Source organism: Impatiens glandulifera, chromosome 3 (assembly GCF_907164915.1).
Source record: "Impatiens glandulifera chromosome 3, dImpGla2.1, whole genome shotgun sequence".
NCBI lineage: Eukaryota > Viridiplantae > Streptophyta > Magnoliopsida > Ericales > Balsaminaceae > Impatiens > Impatiens glandulifera.
The window spans coordinates 19,493,488-19,512,786 of NC_061864.1; the positions used below are offsets into that span (position 1 = coordinate 19,493,488).

The 19,299-nt window shown below is 33.1% G+C and overlaps 5 protein-coding genes across 6 annotated transcripts; 3 read left to right on the forward strand and 2 right to left on the reverse strand.

Moving 5' to 3' along the window:
• The first annotated feature begins 146 nt into the window (after positions 1–146).
• On the forward strand, positions 147–2,455 carry LOC124931453 (pentatricopeptide repeat-containing protein At1g71420). Its single transcript, XM_047471918.1, has one exon. The coding sequence runs from the start codon at positions 194–196 to the stop codon at positions 2,393–2,395; it is 2,202 nt and encodes a 733-aa protein (XP_047327874.1). The 5' UTR covers positions 147–193; the 3' UTR covers positions 2,396–2,455.
• Positions 2,456–6,231: 3,776 nt separating this feature from the next.
• LOC124929166 (enoyl-[acyl-carrier-protein] reductase [NADH], chloroplastic-like) lies at positions 6,232–9,387 on the forward strand. Its single transcript, XM_047469458.1, has 13 exons — positions 6,232–6,367; positions 6,596–6,909; positions 7,235–7,344; positions 7,427–7,482; positions 7,572–7,656; positions 7,748–7,795; positions 7,910–7,984; positions 8,107–8,218; positions 8,303–8,354; positions 8,560–8,611; positions 8,700–8,757; positions 8,850–8,948; positions 9,034–9,387. Exons 2-13 carry the CDS (start codon positions 6,627–6,629, stop codon positions 9,183–9,185), a joined length of 1,182 nt encoding a protein of 393 aa, XP_047325414.1. The 5' UTR covers positions 6,232–6,367; positions 6,596–6,626; the 3' UTR covers positions 9,186–9,387.
• An 868-nt stretch (positions 9,388–10,255) lies between these two features.
• Positions 10,256–11,909, forward strand: LOC124929138 (ETHYLENE INSENSITIVE 3-like 3 protein). Of its 2 annotated transcripts, none has more exons than XM_047469418.1 (2): positions 10,256–10,297; positions 10,480–11,909. In XM_047469418.1, the coding sequence occupies exons 1-2, from the start codon at positions 10,260–10,262 to the stop codon at positions 11,876–11,878; spliced, it is 1,437 nt and encodes a 478-aa protein (XP_047325374.1). In that variant the 5' UTR covers positions 10,256–10,259; the 3' UTR covers positions 11,879–11,909. The 2 variants fall into 2 exon arrangements, with proteins under 2 accessions (XP_047325374.1, XP_047325375.1); XM_047469419.1 differs by having other exon boundaries at positions 10,483–11,909.
• Positions 11,910–11,955: 46 nt separating this feature from the next.
• On the reverse strand, positions 11,956–12,493 carry LOC124929139 (histone H3.2). Its single transcript, XM_047469420.1, has one exon. It carries the CDS (start codon positions 12,451–12,453, stop codon positions 12,043–12,045), a length of 411 nt encoding a protein of 136 aa, XP_047325376.1. The 5' UTR covers positions 12,454–12,493; the 3' UTR covers positions 11,956–12,042.
• Positions 12,494–13,819: 1,326 nt separating this feature from the next.
• LOC124929938 (F-box/kelch-repeat protein At3g06240-like) lies at positions 13,820–15,061 on the reverse strand. The gene has a single exon (XM_047470317.1). The coding sequence runs from the start codon at positions 15,059–15,061 to the stop codon at positions 13,820–13,822; it is 1,242 nt and encodes a 413-aa protein (XP_047326273.1).
• Positions 15,062–19,299: the final 4,238 nt, after the last annotated feature.

The following is a 19,299-nucleotide window of genomic DNA, read 5'->3' on the forward strand; positions in this document are numbered from 1 at the left end:
CTACAATAAATAAATCAAAATTAAAAAATGTATGTGAAATAAAGTATAATTTTTATATTTTGTATGATTATTTAAATTTTATATAAATGATGATTAAATTGTTATTTAGCCATGGCATATTTGAAATTTACTCAAATCATCCCCAATGGGGGCTAATATATGTAATCGGAGGAAGAATCTGAGTTTGTAAGTGATGTTCCGATTAGTCAGTCGCACCGTGCTCCCTTTACGGCGAGCGTTCAGCGTCGCCGCCGATGAATTGGGTATCGTTGATCCAAATGTTCTAGGTCTCTGCTCGAGCGGCCGCGTTCACGAAGCTTTCAAACTTATCAATTCTCTCAACTCCCCTCAATCGCCAGCCACTTACGCTGTTCTCTTCCGAGCATGTGCGCAATTGAATCTCCTTCATCTTGGCGAAGATCTCCACCGCTGCGTCCTTCTCCGTTACCCCAATCATCCTCCCAACATCTACATGGACAATCATCTCATCAACTTGTACGCAAAATGCAATAGCTTAGAGAAAGCACACCAACTGTTCGATAAAATGCCTGAGAGAAACATCGTTTCTTGGACTTCTCTCATTTCAGGATACGCTAAGCAAGGGAAATCCATTGAGTGTTTCTCCCTTTTTGCTAATATGTTAACACATCATCGCCCGACAGAATTCGCTTACTCAAGCGTGATCGCATGTTGTGGAGTCGAGAAAGGTAAACAGGTACATGCGCATGCGTTGAAAACGCGTTTCGTAGCTAACTCGTTCGTGTCTAATGCTCTAATAATCATGTATTCCAACAGTTCTGAACTCGAACAAGCTTGGTTGATCTTCACCGATATGCAATTCAGAAACATTGTATCGTGGAATTCGATGATTACTTGTCTTCGTAATCAAGGACATTGGATCGAAGCCATTACTCTTTTCTCTCGTTTACGAATCAACTCAATTCAGTTTGATCACACCACGATCATTGGGGTGGTTTCCGCGTTATGTCTTTCCTCCGTCGACGAAATTCACAACAGCCTTCGATACTGTTTTCAGTTGCATTGCCTGACGATAAAAACATCGTTCGACTCGAAAATTGAGATCGCAACCGCGTTGGTCAAGGCTTTCTCCGACCTCGGATGCGAAACTAGCCATTTCTATAAGATATTCCAAACTACAAACGGGGTTCGCGATATCGTGTCGTGGACGAACATGATATCTGCGTTTTCCGAAAGAGAACCAGGAAAAGCTCTACTTATCTTCAACCGTATGCGGGCCGAGCTAATTCCTCCAGATTGCTTTGCATTCTCTGCTGTATTAAAAGCTTGTGCGGGCCTAGTAACCGAACGACAATCTTCCGCAATACATTCTCAAATGATGAAATACGGTTTTGAATCTGACGTGACTCCGATGAATGCGTTGATCCATGCTTACGCCAGGACGGGCTCGGTTCGTTCCGCGAAGCGAGTTTTCGACGAGATGAACCATCGCGACACGTTTTCGTGGAACTCGATGCTAAAGGCTTACGCGTTACAGGGACGGGCGAACGAAGCAATTGAGTTATTCGGGGAGATGAACATTTGTCCCGACGGGGCGACGTTCGTCGCCCTTCTCTCGGCTTGTAACCACGCCGGGATGGTGGAACAAGGGGAGAAGATATTTGATAGGATGAGTTCGGAATTCGGAATTGTTCCTCATCTCGATCATTTCGCGTGTAAAGTGGATATCCTCGCACGATCGGGGAGAATCGCGGAAGCGGATGAGTTTATTAGTACGATGCCAATGAAACCGGATTCGGTTATATGGAAATCCATGCTCGGAGCTTGTAGGAGGTATGGGGAGATCGGGTTGGCGAATCGGGCAATGGAGAAATTGAAGGAGTTGGATCCGGGTAATTCGTTAGGGTACGTGGTTATGTCGAATATGTATAGTTCGGTTGGGGTTTACGGGTTAGCGGGTAAGATTAGAAACGAGATGAATGGGCTCGGTGTTAGGAAGGAACCGGGGTTGAGTTGGATTGAAGTTGGGAATGAAGTGCATGAATTTGGGTCGGGCGGGGAAAGACACCCGGAAGGAGTGGAGATCCGCGGGCATGCGAGGCGGTTGGTTCGGAAGTTGAAGGATGCGGGTTATAGGGCGGAAACGGGTATTTGTTATTATGACTTGGACGAGGAACAAAGGGAAGAGGAATTGTTGTATCATAGTGAGAAATTGGCTTTGGTGTTTGGTTTGATGAAGTTGGTTGGATTTGAAAAGATGATGATCAAGATTAATAAGAATATTGGGATTTGCGTGGATTGTCATAATTTTATGAAGGTTTCATCTAAAGTTGTTGATAAAGAGATTTTGATTAGAGATTCTAATCGTTTTCATCATTTTAAAGATGGGGTATGTTCATGTAATGACTATTGGTAGATTTTTAAAATAATGTTGAATTATTTGGTGAAAAAACTAATAAATGAATCATTTATCTTGTGACAACAAATGTACAGATCTTAACCGTTTATCTCATTATCTCTTACAATAAATATGCAGATTTGAAAAAATGGAGATATGATGAATTGTTTGATAAGAAAATGTGCCACAACTAAATTTATAAGACTTGTCCTCACAATTAATAAATAAGTTAGAATTTGTAAATGTTACAAGTTATTTTGATTTTAAGATCTTATAAAAATGTAATAAATTTATGAGCAGTGATAGGGAGGCCGATGTTGGGCCTTCGACCATATAGCGAATGCCAGGCTGTAAAAAAAATATATAAAAATGAAATCTAAAAAAAATGTAAGCGTACGGAATCACTTTCTCTCTTTTCTCTCTTGCCATGTCGTATCTTCTCTTTTCTCTATCCTTTCCAGACAACCAATTTCTTGTAAACCCTAGAATAGATTCGGTTTTTCCGGAGAACCTTATCGACGGCGGCCGGGATATAACTCGATATAAAAATATTTCGACGGTGGCTGCTCCAGAGAACCATATCGACGGTGGTCGGGTAACTCCATATGACTACTATGTTTTGATACTGTGTTTTTTCATCGTTATCTTTAATCGTTATTCTCACTTTATCTTCAGATCAGTACAGCTTTATATTGGCATTGTTCAGATAACTCCATATGACTACTATGTTTTGATATTGTATTTTTTCATTGTTATCTTTAATCGTTGTCCTCACTTTATCTTCAGATCAATACAATTTATATTGACATTGTTATATTGAGCTTAATACATCTTTAGATTGATCTCAATACACGAATATATTGAGTTCAATACACGGATATATTGAGCTCAATACACAGATATATTGTTCTAAATACATGTTTATATTTAGCTCAATACACATATATATTGATCTAAATGCACGGTTATATTGAACTCAATACACCTTTATATTGAACTCAATACACAAATATATACACATTTATATTGAGCTCATTACACCTTTATATTTATCTAAATACAGAGATATATTAAGCTCAATACACGGTTATATTATTGTTCACAATCTTCTAATTTAATTCAAATCTGTTATTGTTCAGCTGCATGGATCATCTACAAGTTCCACACCAGCAACTACTCCTCCAACCGAGAAAGTGATTCACTCTCCGGTTAGAGTGAGGGCTCGAGATATATTAGGCTACCAACAAAACTGAAAATATCTGCCGTAGAAAAAGTAATTAACATGTCTAAACATTCAACAAAGGTTAGTTTTACCTCATTGACTCGTTATATTGTGTTAGTTGCTTTGTTATATTGAGATCATTTACTCGTTATATAGAGTTCATTGCCTAGTTATATTGATGTAATATATTTAGCTAATTGTCTTGTTAAATTTTGTTATAGAAAAAAATGCGAGATGAACCAATAGATGCGCAACAATTCAATGACCCATCTACTATATCACAAACAATAGTCTCCACTCAATTCTCTTTTACCACATTATTGTAGTTATGTTATCATGTGTTTATGTTATAACAGTTATATTGAGCTTATTTCAGCGTTATATTGAGATCATTGACTCGTTATATAGAGCTCATTGTCTAATTATATTGATGTATTCATTATATTTAGCTAATTGACTCGTTATATTGTACTTGTTGCATCGTTATATTAAGATCATTGACTCGTTATATTGTACTTGTTGCTTCGTTATATTGAGATGATTGCCTCATTATATAGATCTCAAATAAATGATCTAACTATGATACCACAAACAATAAACTATAGAGTATAATTCAACATTATATTAAGTTTCTTTTAGCTTTACTGAGCATAAATATTTGGAGACACGTAAGGAAAGGAGAGAGCCGAAGCCGATGTCCTTGACAGCTTGCTTCTAGAGGTCCGACAGTCCATTCACGAGTTTACATAGTCCCTGAGGAGAAGTGCGGATGTTTGGAATCGTTGTTTTCAGCAATCTTCTTTTTGACAACTTCAAACTGAAAAAATGACAAAGGTGAACGCTCTATATAACTATTTATTACGATCCATATATCTACCTATTATGCTCCATACAACTACCTATTATGTTCCATACAACTACATATTATACTCAATACAACCACTTATTACGCTTCATATAACTACTAATTACGCTTCATATAACTACTTAGTACACTTTATATAACTATATTTTACGCTCAATATAACTAGTTATTACGAAATATAACACGCAAAAGATAACTTACCTTCCAAAATCTTGGTTGTCAACATCGTTGGTCTTACTCTTTCGTGTCTTCGGGATGGTCTTCCTCTTTCGTGCATTTAGAATCGTTACAACAATGGTTCCATCAAATAGAACAATGTTGGAATTAGAGGGACGGTAGATGGGATGTTGATATCGGTAAGAGAATCCAATGATCTTAGAGAATAGATAACAATAAGTGATTTGATATTGGAGAATACGTACGGCGAGAATACAAGAGGAGGCGAGGCGGGGGAAATATTAGGAGGCGAGGGTCTTCCACGGCAAGACGGAGAACAAGTGGCGGCAATAAGAGATTGATGGAAAGAGTTGAGTGTTTCCACGGCGAGACAGAAAATACCTCACGGCTCGACTAGGGTTTACACAGGAGGGAGAGAATAATGAGAGAGAAATAATGGTTAGATTAACTGTTCGACTAGGGTTTACACATAGATAGAAAGAAGAGAGAGTAATGAGAGAGAAGCAATTTAATTCAATATAGGGCAGGCGAAAAATCACAGATTAAAGCTATTTAATTTTATTTTTTAAAATTGAAAAAATCCAGCATGGAAATGTCACATAGATTCGCTTTATGATATGAGCCCCACCCTCGGCCCCCAAATCATTATTCTAAATTTATATTTACAAATTTTAGATTAAATTAATATTTAAAAATGAATTGTGTATACGGATTATTTTGAGTTCATATATTTATAGTTATAAAGATGATACGTAATTATATTCAATTTTACTGTCTTCGATTTTTATTTGAATGATATTATTCTCAATGGATCATTTTTTTCTAGCAACCTTTACTCAGGTTGCGATTATTTTTTTTATTCGTACTCGTCTCCTTCTTTGTAGTATAAGAAATGATTTTGTCGAATTTAATTTATCTTTTGTTTGGAGGCATTTTTAAGGTATCTTCTTTTTTTTTTTTTAAGGACCATTTTTGTTGCCACTAATTGATTTTCTCGATTTATTTTTATATATCACTTATTATTATAAAACTCAAATATACCCGTCGTCCTTGGAGTCACTATTATTTTATTGGATTATTTAATTTATTTTTTTTTCTCACTCATTATTATGAACTCACTTTGGAGTCCCCTAACTTGATAAAAAAAAGAATTTGCGAGAGAAAATTAGTGAGAGAATGATGTGTCAATACATATTACTGGCATAAAAGATAAGGATAGAGAAAAAAAATTATTCTTTCAAATTTTATCCTTAATCATTTCTCTTATATTATAATTTGAATGTTTACGAATCTGTACATAATTTTATTTAGTTGGTTTCATTTGGTTAGATAATAGATATTTTTTAAACATGATATTATATCCAATTATAATAATTTTAAAATATAAAAAAGTAATGAAAATATTAAATTGTGTAACACAGATTTTTATCAATCTCTGAAAAAAAAAACACTTATATATTTGTAACAAAAGAAGAATTTTTTTTAGAAAAGCCCGATAAGGAAGCCCATATGAATTTAATGATTGGCCCACGTAATATTTCCCCTGTTCATAATTAATTGCTTCTTTCATTGAGACAGTTGTCACTAAAATGCACTGAACTTCACAGTTCACACCCCTTTCCTAAAACCCTCCGCCATCATCTAGTGAGAGAAGCAATCTCTCATTTCTCACACTAAATCTGTTAGGGCAAATTCCATCCACATTGGCGTGCATTGCTTCACTCAGGTTACATTCCATTCCATCTCTTTCTTTTTCCCAAATTTACTATCTGTATAGTTAGATCTTAGTATCACTGATAGTTTTTGGCGGTTTAATCTATGTATTTCATGCCTAAAATGAGCCACTGAAGTTGATATCTCTTTGCATTGTCAAACTTCATGTTCGTTTCTATCAATTGCGATTGTTTTCTCTGATAATGATTAATTTATATGATATTCACAACAAATTCTGCAGATCTTTTTTATCTTCTCGTCCGAAAATTTGCATGTTAGCTATGGCAACAACTGCTGCTAGCGGTCTTCAAATTCCTGTTGTTGCTAGGTCATGCACTCGCAAAACATTCAAGGCTAGTGTGACAACTGTAGGCGCTAGTTCTAATAGAGCGCAATATAGAAATCTTGCCAGCACTTGTCATGTTTCATCTGTTCAAAGCTTTTGGCGAAGTCTCCCTTTGCATCAAGCAAAACACGAACAGTTTTCAACTAAGGCTATGTCTGAATCTAGCGAAAGCAAGCCTGTATCATCAGGCTTATCGCTTGATCTAAGAGGTTAGAATTCCTTTCATCACTTAATCTATGTGAATTTGCCTGCATGTGTTTGTCCTAAAGGATAAAGCTATGATTCATTAGATTATTCTGCAATCAAGCAAGTGTGGAATCATTGTACCATAAACAGGGCTGGAGCTTACTGATGTTCTTCTATGTGATCTTTATATGTCATACCATTGCTTATTGATAAGCATGGTCAAATCGTATTTTTATTTGTTCCTTATTGGTATAATCAATAATGGTATATGTGCATTTTGCTGCTCCTATCCATGACTTAATCCAGCTTACATAAATTTAACAACTGAAAAGTGTATGTTCTTCCCAGGTAAAAGGGCCTTTATTGCTGGAGTAGCAGATGACAATGGCTATGGATGGGCTATTGCAAAATCTTTAGCTGCTGCTGGTGCTGAAATCCTTGTTGGGACTTGGGTGCCTGTAAGTTGAAATTTTCAATCTCTTTTTTACCACTGTTTTTATTTTTCATTTTGATTACTTACTCTGAGAAACTTCTATGCAGGCTCTGAATATTTTTGAAACTAGCTTTCGTCGAGGGAAATTTGATGAGTCTCGAGTGTGAGAATTTTGATTTTTATATTATGCTTTGGGAAATTGGAATGGTATGATGAATGACAAATGCTAATAGAACATATAAAATGATTCAGGTTGCCTGATGGTTCGCTGATGGAAATTACCAAAGTATATCCCCTTGATGCCGTCTTTGACACTCTTGACGATGTACCTGAAGATGTAACTCAGCTGTCTATGCTTCTGTTTGATGATAAACTGAATATTTCTTTAGTTTTTGTGAGTTGTATTAATACGATGTAGCTATTTTCAGATAAAAACGAACAAGCGTTATGCAGGATCAAGTAAGTGGACTGTTCAGGTATGTATTTGTATTCACGAGAGTTAAAATTCTAGCCTCTAGGACTAATGGACAGTTCAGTCAGTCCTTTGTGATTTCTTTTCTTATTTGTTTGTTCCTTCCTGTATATATCAGGAAGTTGCTGAATCTGTGAAGGAAGATTTTGGAAGCATTGACATCCTTGTACACTCACTCGCAAATGGGCCAGAAGTAAATGACTAATCCCACCCACCACCTGTTTATTTACTTACTTTGAAGTAGTTTCTGTTGAGAACTGCTTCCAAATGAGCTAATAATAATATTTAATGGAGAAATCTCTCACTGTTATTTAGGTAACTAAACCTCTACTTGAGACATCCAGGAAAGGGTATCTTGCAGCAATATCTGCATCAAGTTATTCCTATGTTTCCTTGCTAAGACATTTTGTTCCAATTATGAATCCAGGCATGTTTCTCAATCCAATATCTTGTTATCCCATCTTCTTCTTCCTTTTTTTCTTTCTAACAAATGTTCATATTCTTATTGCAGGTGGATCATCAATTTCTCTCACATATATTGCTTCTGAAAGGATCATCCCTGGGTATGAATGTATTCTTTATTTGTTCATTATCATGATTGCATGGAAAGTGTTTTTTCTTATTTGTTTGGTATAAGATCGTTTATTTGTTATCCAGATTATGGTGTGATTTTTGACAAACATAACAAAATGTAGATTTTTCCACATTAGAATCCCGATGCATATCAAAGGAGGATATCTTTAATAATTGTAGAACTTTTGTTCGCAGTTATGGTGGAGGGATGAGTTCGGCAAAAGCTGGCTTGGAGAGTGATACTAAAGTGAGCTTATTGTCAATTATACATATATGCTGAAATATTACTATTCTATATATGCTGCCTTCTCATTATTGGTCGGTCCATTCTTCAGGTACTTGCTTTTGAGGCAGGAAGAAAACACAAGATTAGAGTAAATACTATATCAGCTGGTAATTTACATTTTCTATTATATATTTCCAGTTTCTTTTGTTCTTGTTTGATGTAGGTTTCTTTGTTCTTGTTTTGTTTGGTCTGATCTCAGGACCTTTGAGAAGTCGGGCTGCAAAAGCAATAGGCTTCATAGATACAATGATCGACTACTCGATGGCCAATGCACCACTTCAGAAAGAACTATCGGCTGGTAAGTAGTGAGGGACCCTCCTCTCTCCTTTGTTGTTAATCTGCGATTTGGCTCAGCATTTAAATTATGATTACGATTATTGCAGAGGAAGTGGGGAATACTGCTGCATTTTTGGCTTCACCGTTATCGTCTGCAATAACCGGAGCAGTTATCTATGTTGACAATGGTTTGAATGCAATGGGAGTGGGTGTTGATAGCCCTGTTTTCAAAGACCTCAACATTCCAAAGGGTCATTAGAACTGACTTTTTAGAGGTAAAAGATGTTTATTATTATTATGAAATAATCTTAAATCTTGATGCTGTTAGCATCTGTTTCTCTGAATAATGTTTGGTTTTTAACGAGGGCATTTTGGTTTGGTTTGATTGTTTTAGAAACACTGTAATCTTGATGTAACTTTGAATTTGATAAATTTTCACATGACAGTCCACTTGCTAGATAGATAGATCTATTGTGTTTTTGAGAATATGCTGCTTTTAACAGATTTTACATAAAAGAAATCTAGAATCCAGTTCTAGGGTGAGGGTGACTTGTTTGTCTGTGTTAGTAGTACATGTAAATTTGTTTTGTTTTTGTTAATTGATGGCTATGGGATCATGTAAATTTGTCATGTTTTTCTTATAAGTATATATATATATATATGAATAAACAATAAAATAAAAGACAACCACATCATCCAGAGTCATAGGGGGGAGTCCCAAGGCCAAAAACATTTTAAACAATATGTCCAGATTCAATGCATGTACATTGTATTGGGAAACACTTTTCTCTCTAGTGGCAATATGCAGGCATTAACAAATCAGTATAATAATAATAATAATATTTCGATTTTTCTTAGGAATCGATGCTCACACCTGATTGCAATGTTTTAAACATAATTAATTAACTCTTTGTTTTTATCAACTTCTCTATTAGTTTTTTTACAATGTATTTTTAGAAAATACAAAAAAATATTTAAAAGAAGTTAGATATTTTTTAATTAATTAAAATATATATTAGACTAATTATATTATTTAAATAAAATCATAACTAAGAGATAAAATATATTTGTAATTTAAAAATAATAATAATAATTTTATTTTATGGCTTGTTTTATTAAAATAATAAAAAAGAATATTGTAATAAACGATTTAAGAAACGGTTTTCTCTCTCTCTTTCTCCATCTGCTGTTTATAAACAAATAAATTGACTTTTCTTCGTGGACTCTCAATCATCTTCATCAATTCTCAACGAGAGATTTCTCCCTTCTTCTTTCTTCTTCTCTCTGCGGTTGTTGAATCGTTTGATATTCAACAGTCACGTTATCGGAAAACATGATAGTGTTAGAAGATATTGTAGCTGATCATATCAGGTAAGATTTAATTCATTTCTTCTTCTTCTTTCGTGTTTGATTCATAATTTTATATACAGTTTCTAGGTTTACTAATCATGTTGAATTTGAAAATCTCGAATCGAATTTGCATGTAACATTTACTTGTGATTACTGTTGAATGATCGATTCATCATATATATATATATATATGGTTACAACAGCAGCAGCTCTGATATTGAACTAGATGATATAAGATGTGAGAATATAGCTGATGAGAAAGACGTAAGTGACGAAGAAATCGAATCCGATCAGTTGGAGAGACGAATGTGGAGAGATCGTGTTAAGCTTAAGAGAATTAAGGAGAAACAGAGGCTTGCAGCACTCAAACAACAGCAGCAGCAGAAGGCCGGCAACAGGCCTTGTTCCGATCAAGCACAGAGGAAGAAGATGTCAAGAGCTCAGGACGGAATATTGAAGTACATGTTAAAGCTAATGGAAGTCTGCAAAGCACGAGGATTCGTCTACGGAATCATTCCTGATAAAGGTAAACCAGTCGGCGGTTCATCGGACAACATTAGAGCTTGGTGGAAGGAAAAGGTTAAGTTCGATAGGAACGGACCAGCAGCAATAGCTAAATACGAAGCCGATTGTCTTTCAAAAGCAAACGACAATGGAATTCTGAAGAGAAACGCTCAAATTTCTCTTCAAGATCTACAGGACGCTACTTTAGGATCACTCTTATCTTCATTAATGCAACATTGTAATCCGCCTCAGAGGAAATATCCATTGGAGAAAGGAATTCCACCGCCGTGGTGGCCGATTGGAAACGAGAAATGGTGGTTGAATCTAGGTTTGATTAAAGGACAAATTCCTCCTTATAAGAAACCTCACGATTTGAAAAAGATGTGGAAGGTTGGAGTGTTGACTGCCGTTATAAAGCACATGTCACCGGATATCAATAAGATCCGTAAACATGTCCGGCAATCAAAATGCTTACAGGATAAGATGAGTGCTAAAGAGAGTTCTATATGGTTAAGCGTTTTGAGTCAAGAGGAATTGTCTATCGCTAAGACGCGTTGTACTGATAAGAAGAGGCCTGCAATTAGTATCGATGATCACGATTCATCTAAAGAAGACGGAAGCAGCAGTCATACTAGTAGTAATTCAGAAGAAAGGAAGAAACCGCGACAGAAGCCAGCTCGAACCAGTAAACCTAGAATCTCATCCAGTCCATCCCAAGAATTGGCACAAGAACTTTATCATTTCTCTATAAACCCTTCTCCTCCAGCTACTACTACCACGTTCGTGGATGAGGACAGATCATTGATTTGTAATCATCCAATGGAGGAAAACCCTAGGTTTCATCATCATCCAATGGACGAAATATTGGAGTATAATCCTCTACCTTGGATTGGAGGAGTTGATAATCAAAGTTCCATCAGAGAAGAAGATATAAGAATTGATGTGAACAATTTGAATAATTCTCCGATGAACAATCTTTCATTAGGATTTGGTGGATTCAACAGTCCATTTCATTTTGACAATGGTTTGCTAGATACAAGTGACATGGACTTTTTGATTGATGACATAGACTTGATTCAATACTGTGGGGGAGCCTAAATCCACATGTGTTTCATGAAATCACACTACATTGTATACCAAATTAGGTTATTCCCATGTTGTTTTATTAATGAATCTGAACATAAAACATAATTATATTTCTTCAACAAGATCAATATTACAGAAACACTAAATAAAACAGCTAGAAACAAACAACATCTTCATCAAGCTCTTTCTCCCCTAATTCTTCTAGCAAGCTGAATATCTTTAGGCATAATGGTAACCCTTTTAGCATGAATAGCGCAAAGATTAGTATCCTCAAACAACCCTACAAGATAAGCTTCAGCAGCTTCCTGAAGAGCAGCAACAGCAGAGCTCTGAAATCTCAAATCAGTTTTGAAATCCTGTGCAATCTCACGAACAAGTCTCTGAAAAGGAAGCTTGCGGATGAGAAGTTCAGTGCTCTTTTGATACTTACGGATCTCCCTAAGAGCAACAGTTCCAGGTCTGAATCTGTGTGGCTTCTTAACTCCTCCGGTCGCCGGAGCAGATTTTCTTGCTGCTTTCGTTGCCAATTGCTTTCTCGGCGCCTTTCCTCCGGTCGATTTTCTAGCAGTCTGCTTGGTACGAGCCATTTCAGATAACAGGAAGAATTGAGAGAGATTGAAAAATATAAGGAAGAGAATGAATGAAAAATATATTATTGGTGGATGTATTTATACAAAATAAAGAGCGGGAATTTCTGAAAATTTTGATGCAAGGATAGCGATCCGCGTCAAATTTCTATATATTATTCTGACAGTTGATATTTTACATCTGACGGTCATTATCTTCTCAAAAGTTCAATCGGATACAAGGATTCGATGCTTAGCTGTAATCCACAATTACTTTTTCCTTTTTTATTTATTTATATATATATAAGAATAATAATTATGATTTATTCACACAGCCACCAAATTAAACTAGGAATAATAATTTAATAATGATATTTTCATCCAAATAAAATATCACATTATGTGTTATCATGTTATAGTGGGTCAAAGTAATCTAAAAACGTTTAAGAACTTAAATAGATTAGAATTAATATTCATTATATTATCAAAAATATATTTTCACAAGTATAATGAAAATCAATTTGTGTATAATCAAATAATTTGATTATAGATTAGATTGAAAGATAAAAAAGTAAATGATCCACAAACATACCTTACATTATGATTAAAATGATTGAGAATAAAATATTTTTGTGAAACAATTTAAATTATGTTTTGTTTTTTACTTCAAAAATGGTTTTGTTATTATTATTTGTTATCAAAGTATTCAACTTCCTTTATTAATTTAGCATAGATATTTAAATAAATCATAAAAAAAAATGCTACACATTTTTATGCTACTTGAAATCACGGATCTTTCGTTTCTTACCTCACAATAGGTATGGTCTAGTGATCATGGGTGTGGTATGCAGTGATTATGGTCTAGTGATCATGAATTATATATTAGGATGAAGTTTGACCTATAGACCAAAATGAGGTGTGCACCATAAATTGCAAACCTACCGCGTGAGATTCATTGTTTCGTGACATGAAATTGGTTTACTCAATAAGGTAGGTACTAGAGTGGTGGAGCGTATTTTTGGAATCTAGAAAAATAAATGGCACATTGTATTCTTTCCAAATTCTCTGAAGGGGTTCACAACAAACATTATTAATGCCACAACTGATTTTGGAGGAATATGCATTGTAATGTTGACGACTTTTATAAAGAAAGAAATGGCTACTCTATAAGTTGAAAAATAAAATTACATTGTATTTAATCTCATCGTAACACAAAAAATAACTTATAACCTCAAAATATAAATTTATACGCGTAAAATAAATGATTCATTACAAAGGAGAATGTACCAAAAACATATTTCCTTTTATTTTTTATCCTGATTTAATGGTCTATAATACTAAATAGCTATAAAATTTTGTTTCAATCTAAATATACATATTCAGATAATCATTTTAAAGAAAGTAAAGTCTCCACATTATACGGTATAATAATTGAATTACCATGAGCAACGAGTGACAAATTCAAATCAGTCCTCTCCATTGTATCGAGGTTGAAAGACAATGTATACTTGCGTGCTAGAATCAACAACTCGTCCTGTTCATTTTTGTTTTTCCAAAACGCTAATGGCGTACCAAAACCATTTTTCATACAATAACCAGAAAAATCAAAAGGACCAAGAGTTTTCTTTGTCCAAGATTGCTCTACCCCATATTCAGTCATCACCCATAAATCATCGTAATAATTAGCTTCCATTTTAAAATATGAATTCATGTAGGCAAGATTCCCATTAAAGTTCAACAAGATGAAGTTGATACCCATGTTATGAGATGATGGGAATTCAAAGTGTCCAAACGTTTCCAATCTTGCATCAAATGTGACAATCATTTCCTTACCAGTACCATCAGATATTTGAAAGTGTAAAACTCCATTCAATAACAAGACGTATTCAGAAATTACTTGTCCAAACATGATTCTACTTACTCTCCAACTATTAAGAGTAGAATCATATATAGTGATCTTGTACCAGTGGTCATCATCATCAGTAATTAGGCGAAAAACTTTGTATTGTTGTTCCATGTTGGATTCGAACCAAGCACCCAAAGTACGCCCCACAAAAAAATTAGGATGAGAAGGTAACACTTGAGATTCTCTGGTGGCTGGATTGTACATAATGATATGCTTTGTACATCCACATAGAAAACATACCAAACCATCAAGAGGACACACCATTTCGATATACATATCTGACAGTGTTGGGCAGGAGCAGGAGCAGGATGGAAACAATAATGATGATAACATGGCCAAAATATCTTCTTCTTTGTCCACTTTTGCTACTAGTTTGGTGGTTGTTTTCTCCAAGCTAAAAAAGGTCAATGTGATGCTCTCCCACCTGGGCCTAGCATCAAACGTACGACGAGGTCTACCTTGAAAGGGAGGCCTAGATGGAATTGTTCGAAGGTAAACGAAGGACGCGGGGTTTTCTTGTCTCATCTGTAAGGAACGGTTATAGTGAAGAGAAATAAACTTAGGAGTTCTTAATAGAGAATTCCATTCCTTACAGACGGGTCTGGACCGAAGAACATCTCTGACTGATAACCTCTTTAGAATATCCATTACCAAATCAACGGGAATCGAAAGAATCTGGCTGCTGCTGCTGCTACTGGACGAAGAATGATCCACCATCTCCATCACCATCATGCATGTGATGTGAAACAAATATAGTCCAGTTAGACGTTCTCAAAAACCCTAATGTCAGTTTAAACAAGAAGCACACAATAATAGATTAACAAATATCATGATATCATCTATCACTTGATAATTCTCACAAGAGTAAAACTAACTAACCTAAAGAGGAATGCGCTCGGGAGTTCCTGAAGAGAAAGAGGTGTCGAAAGTTCTCCTGGTGAAAAAGATAGAGAAAACTCCGGCAGTCAGCTTTTGTATCTCCTCCACCGTCGGCAGCTAGTCTCCCGTCTCTCTCTTTTCCTTAATTCTTTGCTTTTTATAGAGTTGAAAAATTAAAAATATTAAAAGGATATTGAAAATACCGTAATATACGTAAAAATATCGATTTTTAAGGTATACCAAAAAAATGGTAAGGTATAATACCGATACGAAATTATTTAGACGATAAAAGTATGAGATTTTTAAAATTTTGGTATATCGAGATATACCGAAATAGTATTTATAAATTAAAATATAATATATATATATATATATATAAAAGGAAATAATTAAATAAATTTTGTATTAATTTAATTATAAAAATATAATTTTTGAATAATATCAAAATATAATTATACTGAAATATTATTCTAATATATGCAATCTTTACTTTACCGGTGAAATTGATTTTTTTTAAGTTAATATATTTTTTAGATATCAAAGGTATAATACCGATATCGTAAGATATACCGAAATCAAATTAAGGTAATGTATAATTTTTTGTATAACGAAATAAAGGTATATCGAAATCAATGTATACCGAAATCAAGGTAAGGTAAATGTATGTATTTTTTGCATACCGAAATTTTCGGTAAAGTATGTATAAAACATTAAAGTATATCATACCGACTCACCCCTAGCCCTAGGGCCCGCCAGATTTTATAATAAATAATTTATAACTTAGGTCTAGTTCTCTTTGGGGAATTTTGAAAAACCCAACAAAAATTAAATTTTCAATTAATTATTTCTCAACAATTAAATCACTCATTTTATTAATCAAAATAGTAAAATACTCTGTATTTTAAATAATTATTTTTTATTTTATTCATATATATCAATAAATCTTTTTTACCAAAAATAATCATCACCTCCTCAAAATCATCACCAATCATTATTTTTTTCCCCTCTATATTTTTTTAAAAAACCTCACCGAATAATCCTTTAATTGTAGACTACCACGAAAATATAATTTAATTGAAAATATATATTATTTTATTTTATTTTAATGTGAATTGTAGGGTGGGAAAAATTATCAATATTAAGATATGATTCCGATACCGAAATTCTTTACACGATAAATGTATGAGATTTTTAAAATTTTGATATATCAAGATATAACGAAATAATATTTATAAGTTAAAATATATATATATATATATATAATACTTAAAAGAAAATAATTAAATATATTTGATATTAATTTAATTATAAAAATATAATTTTTAAATAATATCAAAATATAATTATATTGAAATATTATTCTATAAATGTCTCTACCTTAACGATGAAATTGATTTTTTTTAATTTAATATGTTTTTTAGGTATCAAAAATATAATACCGATACCGTACCGAAATTAAGGTATACCGAAATCAAGGTAAGGTAATGTATGAATTTTTTTATACCGAAATTAAGGTATATAAAAATCAATTTATACCACCTTAAAAATACTTTCTATTTTAAATTATTATTTTTTTATTTTATTCATATATATTAATACCCATTAAGTTTTTTACCAAAAATAATCACTATCTCTTCAAAATCATTGATGATTACTTTTTTCTTCCCGTAGATTTTTTTTAAAACCCAATCTAAAAGCATTCTTAACTGTAGACTACCACGAAAATATAATTTAATTGAAAATATATATTATTTATTTTTATTTTAATGTGAATTGAATGATTTATTTTAAATTATTATCTATTAAAGATAAGGATGCCCTTTTATATTCCAATGAGACTATGAGACTAGAAAATATAAAATCTCATTCATTTTCAAGTTTTCAAGGAAACGTCAACACCACCAAGGGTCTGTCAATTATATATCATTAGTGTTGTCATTTATTATTTTAATTTTTCAATGAATATAATGTATATAAATAATGTTGATGTAATATATATATATATAGAAAACATAATTTTCCTTCTATCTTTATTAACTTTATCAATTATATATTCTTTCTCAATCAAAATTAGGTTTTTGTAGAACCCAAAATTAGATCAACTAGTAATTCAACTTCTTGTTTATTTAAAGACTATTACATGATCAGTCCATATTACACCCATGATCAATACACCACACCTTCATGATCACTCCAAGTCTCCAACCCATTCATTTTCCAATGCATTTTTCGTTCAATCTCTTCTGTTCCTCCACTTGGCGCCCGTAGATCCATAGCTTCCGGTTTTTTTACAAGATTATTGAGATATCGAAAACCTTTTTATTATGAATTGAACAATGATTTCTTGTTTGTGCATATCAAGGATTTCTTGTTTGTGGAGATTAGGGTTGGACACGAAAGAGTATTGCCCATTATGTCATAACCTCTTTCAAATTGACTCATGGAAAAATGGAATTACATATAAGAGGAAGCATGAATACTTGAGAAATGAGAAAATTGATGACCCATCTGATCTCAATTTCAATGCTTTTTTTAATGAACATTAAATGGGACGGATAGAAGAGACATACATGTTTTATGTTGTCACATGATTTAATTTTCTTTTAGAACCTGGTGTATGGAGACATAAAATGGAGAAATGAGTTGATAGTAGTTCACCTATATATTTTTATATAGGATCCTAGTGAGTTCGAGTTGCATTCAATACATGTATTTGGCGATAAATAACTCATTTTTACCTATATTTAGGTTAACATATCTATCATCTGTGTAACTTATGTTTTTGAGCTAAGACTTAATGTCATTTATTGTGATTATATAAAATAATTTGTTTGAATGTAATTATAACCAAAACTAACTACCACAAGGAACAAACCATTCAAATGGGCTATCAAATGAATGTGATTTGCAACTGTTTGATGCACCTCGACATGGGATGTGTTTTCGTCTGAAGAAAAAGTTAGTGTTTTTTACAAATTCTATGTCCATGGGCTTGGTTTCGGTTTTTATAAACTGAGTTCTAGAAAAGGAGATGACAGTAGACCTAAGTACTTATGCTAAACAAGGTAAGCTGTTTGTAAAGGGAACAATTATTTATATCAAGACCTTGTATTTGTATCAATATTCGACCAAATTCGAATAAACGTAATTTGAATTTCATTTTTGATTTTCGAATCAAATTTTAAATCAGTTCGAATTAAAATACGATTTCTATATGATTTTCGAGTTGGGTTTCAACTCGAAACCAAATCAAAAACCGAATTTATTTTTTATTATGTATTTTGATAATATATTATATAATTTATTACATATAATAAATAATTATATTTCATTTATTATATAATATATTTAAAAAATAAATTTGATTAGAATAAAATCAAATTCGTATTAGTTCAATTTTATTATAATTTTTTTAAATTCGGTTCGATTTTTAAATTGACTAAAAAAAAGAAATATTCGAACAACTAGAACTAAAAAACTCGAATAACTTGTAAACAGAACCTATAACTCAAATAACCTAAAAATTGAACCGATAAACACTTTGCAAAATAATGATTAATGTTATAGTTAAAAATAATGGATTATATGAAATTGATAGTATATATAACTTAAACATAATGAAAAGTGCGGGATTTCTGAAAATTTTAGGGGTTCAGGATAGCAATCCGCGTCTAATCTCTATATATTATTCTGACGGTTGATATTTTACATCTGACGGTCATTATCTTCTAAAAAGTTCAATCGGATATAAGGATGGGTGCTTAGCTGTAATACACAATTATTATTTTTTTAATTAATTAACTTATATAAATATATAAGAATAATAATTATGAATTATTCACATTTAGCCGCCAAATGGGAAATTTGAGTAAATGATCCCAATAATAAGCATAAATGTGTGAGGACATAAATTAAATAATACTGATGACAATTTTTTTTAATGACAATTATACCCTTGCATAACGCAACTTCAGTTGCTTGACGCAACCGAAATCTTATAAAATCATAAAAAAAAAATTCATTTTTGATTCATTTCCTCTCTCATCTATGTCTTTTCTGTCATAAACCCTAATGGCGGAGAA

Coding starts and splice junctions, on each gene's coding strand:
- LOC124929938 (XM_047470317.1), bottom strand. CDS start 15,061: ATGGAGATGGTGGATCATTCTTCGTCCAGTAGCAGCAGCAGCAGCCAG.
- LOC124931453 (XM_047471918.1), top strand. CDS start 194: ATGTTCCGATTAGTCAGTCGCACCGTGCTCCCTTTACGGCGAGCGTTC.
- LOC124929139 (XM_047469420.1), bottom strand. CDS start 12,453: ATGGCTCGTACCAAGCAGACTGCTAGAAAATCGACCGGAGGAAAGGCG.
- LOC124929166 (XM_047469458.1), top strand. CDS start 6,627: ATGTTAGCTATGGCAACAACTGCTGCTAGCGGTCTTCAAATTCCTGTT. Junction 7,657..7,747: donor TTGACGATGTACCTGAAGAT/GTAACTCAGCTG, acceptor AGCTATTTTCAG/ATAAAAACGAACAAGCGTTA. Junction 7,796..7,909: donor CAAGTAAGTGGACTGTTCAG/GTATGTATTTGT, acceptor TGTATATATCAG/GAAGTTGCTGAATCTGTGAA.
- LOC124929138 (XM_047469418.1), top strand. CDS start 10,260: ATGATAGTGTTAGAAGATATTGTAGCTGATCATATCAG. Junction 10,298..10,479: donor ATTGTAGCTGATCATATCAG/GTAAGATTTAAT, acceptor TGGTTACAACAG/CAGCAGCTCTGATATTGAAC.